Genomic DNA, 13,346 nt, shown 5'->3' on the forward strand with positions numbered 1-13,346 from the left:
TTCCTCTCCCATTCGTGCCACATGGCCTGCCCACCTAAGTCTTCTTGATTTAATTATTCTAATAATGTCTGGACATGAATACAAATTATGTAGTTCTAAATTATGTAACCTTCTCCACTCACCTGTCTCCTCATCCCTTTTAGGTCCAAATATTTTCCTAAGGATCCTGTTTTCAAATACTCTCAATTTATGTTCCTCTTTCAATGTAAGGGACCAAGTTTCACACCCATATAATACTACAGGCAAAATTACGGTTTTGTATATTTTAACTTTTAGATTCTTAGATATTAAACGAGAAGACAAAAGTTTATGAAGAGAGAAGTAACATGCATTTCCTGAATTAAGCCTACTTTTTATTTCCTCTTTAATGTAATTTTCATTTGTTAATATTACTCCTAAGTATTTGAATTTGGAAACTGTTTCAAACGATTTGTTATCAATAATTAGATTTTGATTATTACCTAACACTTGGTTTCGGCCTGTAATCATATATTTAGTTTTCTCTTTGTTAACTTCCAAACCTATCTCTTTAGCAGTTTTGAAAAATATTTTAGCATTATTCTTAATTGTATTCACATCATCCCCCAGTAAGTCTACATCATCTGCATATGCTAACAACTGAGTCACACCATTTAATTTTAGTCCTTCTTTAGTTTCGTTTACCTTCCTAACAGCATATTCTAAGGCAAAATTAAAGAGCAATGGAGATAATGCATCTCCTTGTTTTAACCCATCATGAATTGTAAATTTGTCAGACATATTAATACCCACACGAATTTTACTTTCTGTTTCACTGGTGCATATTTTTATCATACTAACAAGCTTCTTAGGTATTCCAAACTCTACTAATATATTATATAATTTATCTCTTTTGACCGAATCATACGCTTTTTTGAAATCAATGAATAGCTGATGGACATTTTGATTATATTCCCACTTTTTTTCAAGTGTCTGTCTGATGTGAAAAATTTGATCTGTAGTTGATCTGTTGCGTTTAAATCCACATTGATAATCACCTATAATTTCATTAGCATATGGGGTTAGTCTTGTTAAAAGAATGTTAGATAATATTTTATATGTTGTTGAGAGTAGAGAAATTCCACGGTAATTATTGCAGTTCATTTTATCACCTTTTTTAAACACAGGAACAATTATGGATTCTTTCCACTGTTGAGGGATTTCTTCTTTATTCCATATTAAACAAATTAATTTATGAATTTGACAAATTAATGAATTTCCACCATATTTAATTAACTCAGCTGGTATTAAATCAATGCCAGGTGCTTTGTTATTCTTTAGCCTTTTAATAGCATCTTTAACTTCAGTCAAGTTAGGTTCTGGGACTAAAGGTTCTGCTGTGTGTACTTCATTCACTTCTGATTTATCTCCTACATGGACATAAATAATAAATAATGATAATGGTAACTGGCTGTAAATTTGAAGCTATTGAGGTAAAATATTTACAATTGCTTGATACCATGTACTATCCTGTGTGCACCAAATCGTAATGCTAGATACCATGATTCATCTAATTTTTTATGTGAGTGATGCTAGTCTACAGGTATAGTGGAACTCCGATTTTACATTCCCGGATTTTACATTTTCCCACATTATACATTCGATCTTGATGGTCCCAAAATAGAAAAATGTTATAAAATTTTCCTCGATTTTACATTTTCTTGCATTTTAAGATCTTTCTGCTTGGTCCTCTGGAAAACATAAAATTGAGGTTCCACTGTATCAAGATCATGGCCATGATTGATTTTTGTTATTTAGTATCGCTTTTCTACAACTTTTGGCTAATTGCGACAATGAGGATGAGTTAAATTTGATGAAGGGACACCCATTCCCAGGCTGGGATTCAAATCCAGGACCTCTGCCATTGTAGTGTACTGTGCTATCCACTACACCATGGAGGTCTGCAATAACAAAATGATGTTTCTTATACTCGTATTGTGAAAGATTCGAGTTTTGAACATACTTTGTAGACTACATTTCTGGAAATTAGCAGTTTTAAGGCATTATTTGAAATATGTGTTTCTAATAAAATCTCTGTAATATAGTGTGTTGTATATGAGTGGCAGGGGTACAATGGGGACAAGATAAATTTTTGTTCAGAAATTCACATATCAACTAGATTTGGGTAAAATCCAACATGCCATTTCAAGATGGTGGATGAATAATCAATATTCCTATATTGCAGTCATTTCAATTTCTGCTGATATTTTTGGATTTCTGTTTAGACTGTATTGAGCTTAAGAAGAAATTTGAAGATGATGTGTGATTTTGGAGGTCCGTAGGGGTCTTAATGTGATAAAGTCGCAAATTTTGTAACCACAATAACTGTAGAACAAGCTGAAAATCATACCGCAACTAGATATTTTGGGCACCTGATTTGGTATTGCATCTGATTAAAATAGGTCAAAATGTTTCAAGATAAGCGGGAAAAATCAATTTGTTGCTACGTTTCCTGCATTTCAAATTCTCTGATATTTTCAAATCTCTTAGTCAGCATTTTCAGAGATTTAAAAAGCATGTACTGCAGCAATATTTGGTGTCACATCATTGTTAGTAATGGATTTTTTAAAATTTATTATACTATAACATGCTGATGGGGAAGTTTGAATGGAAAAGTGTAGTGGTAAATTGCCAATGTTCTGACCACACCAACTGCCTTAAAATTATATCTTTGATCTTAAATTTCACACCAGCCAGATTGCTCTGGAAATCAATAAGGCAAATAAATGTGGTGAAATTATGAACTACTGTATCAGAAGTTTGCAATATGCACTTTACATGGTTGAGATATGGATACTTTGGAAAGCAAAAAATTACCTGAATAGAATAAAGTTCAATTCGAATATTAACAATTAAAATATCAGTTATCATAATTATCTGGATATTCAGAAAGTCTGGGTGTCCATCATGATCACTGCAGTTATCATCCTAGAAGGAGTCAGTGAGGAAAAAATTCCCGTTGATATTATTCGTTGAAAATGCTACCTTCATATTCAGGTGTGGAAGAAAAAAAGAAAGAATTCTTCCTAATAGAAATACTTTGATATGTAATCAAATAATCCTACCATATTATATTTAGGTAGCATTCTAATTGCAACACTCAGATATCAAATTTGAATTGATAGGCCAATTTTTTGTGGGTACTTTATCATTATCAAACAAAATAAGTAAGTAGAACTTGTATGGAATTCTTTTGAATATCTACATGGTTATTTATTTTTTTACTATGAAAATGTACCACAAAAGTAATGAGTTGCGCATAGTACTGAAGCTACTTATAAAAAGTAGGTTTCTGATCATCTATCATAGCAACCTACCAGAGTTTTGCTTTAAGATATCCATAATTTCACATAAGATAATCAAGGAATCACAAAATCCATTTCACCCTATAATGTTGTTGCAAAAATTATGAAAATCATACATTTTGCATAATTTTCGGGATGTTTAGACACCGCAAAAGTGTCATGTTGATTTTTTGTAGACTTTGTGAGACACCTGTACTGTGGAAAAGCATCGGCATGTATCAGTGATTAAATTCAACCAATCCTTTCTGATACCAATGCCATTGGTATTGCGTGATACCAGTACATTGGTTGCAGCTGAGCTCTAATGGAAACCTAACAAGAATTGTGAACTTGGGTGTGTGTGATTAATAGAGGCACATATTTTTGGTAAATAAAAATGCAAAATTTCACTGAAAAAACAAGTCAATTTCAGGTTCAAAGAAGTAAATAAAATAAATTTTCAGATCGAAAGTGGCATATAAAATGACATTTTGGTTTTAAAATTATGAATATAATCGTAAATTTGATTTAAAAGCTGCATATATTACACAAAATAAACTGACCCCTACAGTACATTTATGTAGTTACCAGAGCATTACATTCTTTCCTTCTCAAATATTTACAACAGAATTAATCAATTTTCCGCAAATTGCATAACTCACAGGATAGTTCAAACTTCAGAAAGTGTCACGTAGGTAAATAAACTCTAAATTTTGTGTTTCACAATTTGCAGTTCATTTTGCATCAGGATTTGAAAATACACCTCACACCTTTCAAAATCATGAAAAATGAACATTATATGTAGTATGTTATTTCACATTTCATGTTTTCATCAAAAATGAAATATGCATGCCTGTAGTTATTATTAAAGAATTGGATGAGATTTCACCACATGTTGAGCATATACATTAAGTTTACAAAATTATTTTTTTCAGCTCTTGGGCAAGCTGTTAACTTGGCACAAAGCTTGATAAAATTTCCACAGGAATGTTTAAATGCCGACAGAGCATCGGCCTACTACAGTGCTTTCAGTGCTGCCAACCTTGAAGATGCTCTCATGTATGAAAGCAAGAGCATGAGTGATACCATGGCACAGGTATGTATTGAGTATATTTTCAGATAATCTAATTATAAATTGTCTCAAACCTAATTGTCAATAATGAATTACCTTTTTCATTCATTTTTTGTTGCTGACATCTTCATCTTAGATTCTTACTGTATTGTTTAGCCTTTGTATAAGCTTTTCTATTTTTTTCAGTACGTTACAACAGAAAATTATGTTATGATATAAAGAAATCTGAGATTAATCAATACGAAATTTTTGCCAATATATATGTACACCTATGGAACTTAATTTTTCAGTTTTTTTTCAAAATTAGTTTTTTTTCCAAATTTTTCAGTGTTATTTTCCCCAATATTCACATTTTTATTTTAGCATATTGTCTTGCCAAATATGCCTAAAAGTATGCTGTGCTATATCTGGTATTTTACATTTTATATCACATTGCCTACATCTGTTTGTGATAGATTGATATATTGGAAACAATTGAAAGTTATTTTCCATTATTTATCTCCCAACATATTGTCTCACGACCAATGTTATGGCTCTCACGAGGCAGTATGTGCACACTTAATATTTGTGAAATACCCACCACTTCACTTGGTTATGCAAAATGCTTTTCAAGTGACAGATGCTGATAAATAGAAATAACCCCTGACACTTTATCCCCTTTCATAATAAATTAATTTCTCCATTAATTCAGTATTACAGTGCAATTCGATAAGTTCCATTTGCATGTGGCCTGGAACATCTTCGAAATATACACTGAAAGAAGTGCAGAATATCTTAAACATGTTATGTGACCTGAGGTCTTGAAATCTTGTGACAAATTCAGATCTTAAAGCTGAGACATCTTTAACAGACTTCTCACTTTTTTGAACCACCACCTGCAGTACAATGTAGCCACATCTAAACAGTTTCATTCACTGGATCACATTGTTTTCATTTATTTTGTTAAAGGCTTTAGTGGTCTTCAGGTTGAAGATCACTGCTCTATTCCCTTTCATTGCATCCAAGGAACTCAGAGGAGTAATTCTAACATTTACACCACAAATGTTACACATTCTAGTTGTATATAATAGCATGTTACACTCATGTGGCTTGAAGTCTTATTATTTATAAAATGAAAAGTAAGAGTTTTTCTGTGCACTGGAAGCAGTTATTTTTCCTCTGTAAAGGAATGTAATTATAATAATGTAAAGCAGACAAAACTTCTCTTTATTGTTGCAGTTGTACGAGGGGCTTTCCATATTGATTTACTTTATTTTTTATTTTTTATTTTTTTTGCACACTCACAAAATAGTTACACCCTGGGAGATAGTCTATGTGATCAGAAGTATCCGGGCACACCGCGAAACATGTGTTTATCATAGAGGGCGAAAGTATTGCCATCTACTGTGTGGAACACATGGTCAGCGATCTCAGTAGTCTGCAGACAGCTCAAGACAGCAGAATGGGATGGTCTGAGGAACTCGCAGACTTTCAACATGATCAGGTGGTTGGGTGTCACTTGTGTAAAGAAGTCTGTGCACAAGATTTCCACCCTCCTAAACATCCCTAGATCCACTGTTTCCAATGTTATAGTGAAGTGGAAATGTGAAGGGACATGTACAACCCAATAGCGTGCAGGCCGACCTCCCATGTTGACCTCCAGAGACCGTTGAGTGTTGAAGGAGGTCGTACAGTGTAATCGTCAAACTATCCATCGCCAACATCACACAGGAGTTCTGAACTGCATCAGTATCTACTCCAAGCACCATGACTGTTTGGCACAAGATGCGGCAACTTGGTTTCCATGACCGAGCAGCTGCCCATAAGCCAAACATCACACAGGGAAATGAAATGTGGTGCAAGGAGCGTCAAAACTGGACCATAGAACAATGGAAAACTGCTGTGTGGAGAGATGAATCAATGTACACAATGTGGCGATCTGATGGTAGGGTGTGGGTGTGGCAAATGTCTGGTGAACGACATCTACCAGCCTGTATAGTGCCGACAGTGAAATTTGGTTGTAGCAGTGCTACAGTGTGGTCATGTTTCTCCTGGAGGTTGTTGCTTTACATGGCAAATGTCACGGCACAAGCTTACATAGGCATTTTTACCATTTTCATGCTGCCTACCGTCGAAGACCAGTTCTGGGATGACCATTGTGTCTTCCAACACGACCGAGCACCCGTCCATACTGCAGGGCTTGTGGGGGACTAGTTTGACGACAACAACGTCTCACTAATGTACTGGCCTGTGCAGAGTCCTGATTTGAATCCCATAGAACATCTCTGGGATGTTTTGGAATGCCAACTTCATGCTAAACCATACCGACCCACATTGATACCTCTTCTCATTTCGGCGCTTCGTGATTAATGGGCTGTCATTCCCCAGGAAACCTTCTGCCACCTGACTGAAAGTATTGCTGCGAGAGTAAAGGCTGTCAAAGCTAAGGGTGGGCCAACACCGTAATGACAGCCAGTGTTCTCAATGGAGGGCGGCCCAAACTTGTACTTCATTTTCAAGTAGTTGTCCAGATATTTGTGATCACAGAGTATATCCACCTTCTCAATGTAATATTCCTTCAGCTCTATACCCATGCTCCAGTGGTGCAGCAACTTCTCCATGTCTCCTGGAACCACTTTTTTGGAGTGTTTCACACCCACGTTCGGACAGATGCTTGCAGGTCCTCAACGTCTGTGAAATGATGGTCAAGGGCTTTATGTTCATGATAATGGACCCAAGTCTCATCACCTGGATCCTGGTTGTGACGTTGCAGGAGATCTGGACTCACGCCCTCAAACTGTTGTCTCTGTGCTGCATCCAGAGCTTTGGGGAACCCACATGGCAGAAACCTTTCCCAGTTTAAGCTGTTTGTGCACGATGCGATGCAGGGTGACTCTGGCAAGTCCCGAGCATTTCCAAGACTGTTATGCACCTGTTCTCCTGAATTAGCTACTCCACTCACGAGATGCTGACTGGTGTCTCGTCACTGTCACTTTCCTTCTGAAACTGGTTCCCTTCTCCGTTGTTCTGCGGCCCTGTTTCCAGCCATCCACCCAGTTGTACACAGTTCTTTTGTGACTGTGCATGCTCTCCACACACTGCCCAATCACCCGTGAATCTCTGCTGTGGCTACATCCTCCTTCCACAGAAACCACGTCGTCCAGTGCTGATTGCTCTTGCTGTCCGTTCACGTACTGACAGCTGTTGGTGAAATATGCTATGTTTCACAGCTATTACTGTTATGACAAGCCAAATGGCAGACCGTGGATAGTGGAACTTTTAAAATGTGTAAATCAATATGGAACACCCCTCGTATTATCTATAAATACTAAATATCTTGCCCACAAGTAGGAGAGCTGATCAATACGTTTTGATGAACATAACAGTCTGAAATATGTACACGTGTGGTGGTGGTGATGAGGGTGTATTGTACTTTGTCTGTAGTGAAGTATTGGAATAATATTCTAGTGAAGAACTGTACAAGGGGTAAATTACACAAAACCTCTTATCAGTTTTCTCGCTGCGTTGTAGTACTGTTGCTTCCAAGTAACTTCTTGCTTCTCCCAATGCTAAGTCAGCACCAAAATTTTTGGAATTCCTACCAGGGATCGAACCCAAAGCCACTTGCACTAAAGTCAAGAACACTAACCATAACCACTAGGGCTGAGCCGATACCTCTTTGAACCGATACCCTACCAATACCAATGCCAATACCAACACTTGCATAATTTCAATTTAAAATAAAAAAGGATAATTATCTCTCTCTCTCTCTCTCTCTCTCTCTCTCTCTCCCTCCCCTCTCTCTCTCTCTCCCCCCCTTCTCTCTCTCTCCCTCCACCAAATGATTCTCTCTTCCAACGATGCATATCAACTTCACAGTATTTTTTTTTTTTTTTTTAGATAAGCGACAATCGATCAGATGTTTCAAATATGTGAGAAATATTAGGTGCAGCTAAGAGCGAGAGGCAATTGTCGTCGTCGTTCCCCTCTCCCCCTAATGTTGAAAAATGATATCATGACTCTTCAATCTCGTCTAAACGTAAGAGATCACTTTTCTCAAACTAACATTAAATCATCTGTGAATACAAGAATAATTGGCGATTTACCAGCCCTGGACACGACGTCTAAAATTAACAGAAAAGCTGTAATGTGAAATCAATCTTGTTTCTTTTTGTCCTTTATCAAAAATAATAAAAATTAGTAAACAAAATTTAAGGAGTGAATTAAAAGTCACCAGTCTCTTGTTTCTATATCAGGCAATAGACTTCTGTACAGTGATATTCTGATGTGACTTTGCTTTCGATAAATATACTATCAGAAAATGATTTCTAAAAAAAAAAAATGCAAAGTTCTATCGTTTGGCGTGAAAGGAAATCCAAACACATCACTACACTTTCCAGAAAGCAGTGCCATCAACTGTCGTTCAAAGAAAATTTTTCCCTTGTCGCGTTCCCTGTGCCAGATCTGGACAAACAAAAGTCTAAAATTGGACAGCAAAAGGAGGTTTAGCCCAGGTATTTGAATTTCCAGGAATATGCTATGTACTATGTCTGGGACACGTCCACCTCTCACGTGGGCGATGACAGTTTTGACTGCGGAAGGTCTCCAAAGAAAGAGATGTCCACAATACACCAGGTGCCTTGTTATCTACCGGATCCTCATTAGGATTATTATTACACAAGACTGCATCTGTAGAAACAACACTTGGTAGACTTCGAAGGAACTACTATGGGGATAATTTCAAGTTACCCTTGATTTGCAAGATACTTGACTGCCAGTCTTATCTGCGTAAGGTTCTTTGTGTCACGTACTTGCTGTTCACGGAAACACAGATTCACTTAACAAATGCACAACTATATTTTTTTTTAAAAAAAAACAAAGGTAAGTTGGAAAAGCTGAACAAACCTTTGAAAGAGAACTTATTTTCGTTTTGGCTGCGCTTCTAGCGACTCAAAAGCAATGGTATCAGCCAGTATCGGTGCAAAAATATTAACTGATACCGATACATCGGTATCAGATCAGCCCTAATAACCACACAACTAAGTGTGATCTCCTTTCTGTCTTCCTGAACAAACATATTTATTCTTTAGTCATACTTACAATTAATATGTATGCCACAGTTGCTGTATGACCAATATTATTGGCTTGGAATAAGTGTGTAAATTTGTGAATACAGTTTTGAAAGCATTTTATTGTCGGCAGTTGCATTCCTCTGTTTTGGTAATGCCAGAAACAGATGGATAGGTCTTTCCCCTTTGTTTCAAAATACGTGATAATGTGTACTGAAAATCATAATTTTGGAACAGGCTTTTTCATAAATAATAGAATTATCTCGGCTCTTAAAACAATAGAATTTATTAATGATAGGATATCATATGCAGTTTTACAGGGTAGGTGGTGTAAAATTATTTTAATAAACATACATGCACCAACGGAAGATAAAGATGATAATACTAAAGATGATTTTTATACAGAGTTAGAACAGGTCTTTGATAAATTTTCTCAGTATGATATGAAAATTCTGTTAGGTGACTGTAATGCACAGATTGGGAAAGAAGAGACATTTAAACCCACGATTGGTAAAGAAAGTCTTCATGAATTAAGTAATGATAATGGTATAAGATTGATTACTTTTGCAACCTCAAAGAATTTAATTGTGAAAAGTACCACTTTTAAACATAAAGATATCCATAAATATACCTGGTCTTCTCCAGATGGTAAAACTCATAATCAGATAGATCATATTCTCATTGATAAGAGAAGGCATACTAGTATAATTGACGTTCGTACACATAGAGTGCTGACTGTGCCAGTGACCATTATTTAGTAATTGCTAAATTAAGAGAAAGACTCGCAGTGATAAATCATAAGCAACAAAATATAAAAGTTATAAAAATTAATACAGGAAAATTTGCTGATGAGAGAATTAAGAAAGATTACCAAATTAAACTGTCAAATAGATTTGATGTTTTGCAGGATTTAAATGATGATGAAAATATAAATGAAACAGACGTAAATAAGAATTGGGAGCACATACGTAATGCAATAGAATCAGCAGCTAAAGAAAGTATAGGATATCATAAACCGAGAAAAAGTAAGCCATGGTTTGATAATGAATGTCATAATCTAATAGAAATAAGAAATCAGGCTAGACTTAGGTGGTTAAATAACTCTGATGATACAAATCTAAACAATTATAATAGAATAAAGCGAGAAGTTAACCGCACGTTTAGAAGTAAAAAAAGAGATTACTTGAAAAGTAAAATTAACGAAATTGAAACAAACAGCAAAAATAAAAATATCAGAGATTTATATAAAGGTGTAAATGAGTTTAGAAAGGGGTGGCAACCTAAAGTAAACTTGATAAAAGATAAAGACGGTGATTTTCTAGCTGACCCAAGCGATATTCTAAATAGATGGAAGAACTACTTTAATGACCTTTTAAATGTCCATGTAGGAGATAAATCAGAAGTGAATGAAGTACACACAGCAGAACCTTTAGTCCCAGAACCTAACTTGACTGAAGTTAAAGATGCTATTAAAAGGCTAAAGAATAACAAAGCACCTGGCATTGATTTAATACCAGCTGAGTTAATTAAATATGGTGGAAATTCATTAATATGTCAAATTCATAAATTAATTTGTTTAATATGGAAGAAAGAAGAAATCCCTCAACAGTGGAAAGAATCCATAATTGTTCCTGTGTTTAAAAAAGGTGATAAAATGAACTGCAATAATTACCGTGGAATTTCTCTACTCTCAACAACATATAAAATATTATCTAACATTCTTTTAACAAGACTAACCCCATATGCTAATGAAATTATAGGTGATTATCAATGTGGATTTAAACGCAACAGATCAACTACAGATCAAATTTTTCACATCAGACAGACACTTGAAAAAAAGTGGGAATATAATCAAAATGTCCATCAGCTATTCATTGATTTCAAAAAAGCATATGATTCGGTCAAAAGAGATAAATTATATAATATATTAGTAGAGTTTGGAATACCTAAGAAGCTTGTTAGTATGATAAAAGTATGCACCAGTGAAACAGAAAGTAAAATTCGTGTGGGTATTAATATGTCTGACAAATTTACAATTCATGATGGGTTAAAACAAGGAGATGCATTATCTCCATTGCTCTTTAATTTTGCCTTAGAATATGCTGTTAGGAAGGTAAACGAAACTAAAGAAGGACTAAAATTAAATGGTGTGACTCAGTTGTTAGCATATGCAGATGATGTAGACTTACTGGGGGATGATGTGAATACAATTAAGAATAATGCTAAAATATTTTTCAAAACTGCTAAAGAGATAGGTTTGGAAGTTAACAAAGAGAAAACTAAATATATGCTTACAGGCCGAAACCAAGTGTTAGGTAATAATCAAAATCTAATTATTGATAACAACTCGTTTGAACCAGTTTCCAAATTCAAATACTTAGGAGTAATATTAACAAATGAAAATTATATTAAAGAGGAAATAAAAAGTAGGCTTAATTCAGGAAATGCATGTTACTTCTCTCTTCATAAACTTTTGTCTTCTCGTTTAATATCTAAGAATCTAAAAGTTAAAATATACAAAACCGTAATTTTGCCTGTAGTATTATATGGGTGTGAAACTTGGTCCCTTACATTGAAAGAGGAACATAAATTGAGAGTATTTGAAAATAGGATCCTTAGGAAAATCTTTGGACCTAAAAGGGATGAGGAGACAGGTGAGTGGAGAAGGTTACATAATTTAGAACTACATAATTTGTATTCATGTCCAGACATTATTAGAATAATTAAATCAAGAAGACTTAGGTGGGCAGGCCATGTGGCACGAATGGGAGAGGAAAGAGGAGTTTTCAGGATTCTTGTTGGGAAACCTGATGGTAAGAGACCAGTAGGAAGGCCAAGACGAAGATGGAGGGACAACGTCGAGATGGACCTAAGGGAAATTGGTAGGGATGGAAAAGAGTATATAGATCTTGCTCAAGATAGGGACAGATGGAAGGCCTGTGTTGCTGCAGCCATGAACCTTCGGGTTTAAGAAGGCTAGAGAGTTAGTTAGTTAGTTAGTTAATGTGTATTTAGGAGTAGGCTACAAAGGTTACTGGCCCCCACTAACTTATGCTTTGCCATTATTTATCATTTGCAGTTGTTGACATACAGGATGTAAAATAATTAAAACTGCAACAATGAGAGCTTTTCTGACACTCAAGAGATTTTTTTTTTCATATCCAAATTCTAAATCAAGTACATCATGTGGCTCAGTTAGTTAGTTAGTTAGTACATCATGTGGCTCCAAAATTTATTATTTTAATCTCCGAGTATAATTTCATGATCATAATTTTCCATTTATGAAAACATCTTCTACATACAACAAAAAGTGTTATTTTAACATGGTCTGCCCTTTGCTGTTTTGCCTAAACCTTAAAGTTACATGAAATTTCCATTTACAACCATCACAACACCAGAATTTGCTAAGTTCGAAGCCTTTCCATAACCAACCCAAATTTCATGTAACAACCATCCGGTTGCAAAAGTAATCAATCTTATACCATTATCATTACTTAATTCATGAAGACTTTCTTTACCAATCGTGGGTTTAAATGTCTCTTCTTTCCCAATCTGTGCATTACAGTCACCTAACAGGGGTGTGTCAGTTACATTAATGGCTTGTAGTATGTCTACAAATTTTGATTTAAATGTATACTTCGAAGTATCCACTCATTAGAAATTTTCTTCACAGCATGAATCTATAAGGATCCCAAGTAAAGTGAGAGAAGAAATGGAGAGAAGTTGTTGTATATATGTATTTGTTCCTAGATCACAATGTTCCCTATGACAGAAATACTTGATACTCAGGGTGTATTTGTAGATTACCTTGCAAAATTCTTTGGTACAGGGTGATTATTAGATAAAGTGAGCAAATTTAAATTACAATATATATATTTTTTTAATTGTAGAAATATTACAAGAGGCTTACTTTTCATGCACTTC

At 35.1% G+C, this 13,346-nt stretch overlaps 1 protein-coding gene across 2 annotated transcripts in view; it reads left to right on the top strand.

Annotated features, from left to right (window-relative positions):
• LOC145997208 (putative enoyl-CoA hydratase) overlaps nt 1-13,346 on the top strand; it is a 103,831-nt gene that overhangs the window by 79,725 nt on the left and 10,760 nt on the right. For both annotated transcript variants that reach the window (XR_014442874.1, XM_083133962.1), the window contains exon 6: nt 4,238-4,398. Coding sequence is in view for 1 of the 2 variants with exons in the window: in XM_083133962.1 (XP_082990088.1) it covers nt 4,238-4,398 (161 nt within the window). In the remaining variant the exon portion in view is untranslated. The remainder of the gene's footprint in view (nt 1-4,237; nt 4,399-13,346) is intronic.

Source organism: Lepisma saccharinum, chromosome 13 (assembly GCF_977018435.1).
Source record: "Lepisma saccharinum chromosome 13, izLepSacc3.1, whole genome shotgun sequence".
NCBI lineage: Eukaryota > Metazoa > Arthropoda > Insecta > Zygentoma > Lepismatidae > Lepisma > Lepisma saccharinum.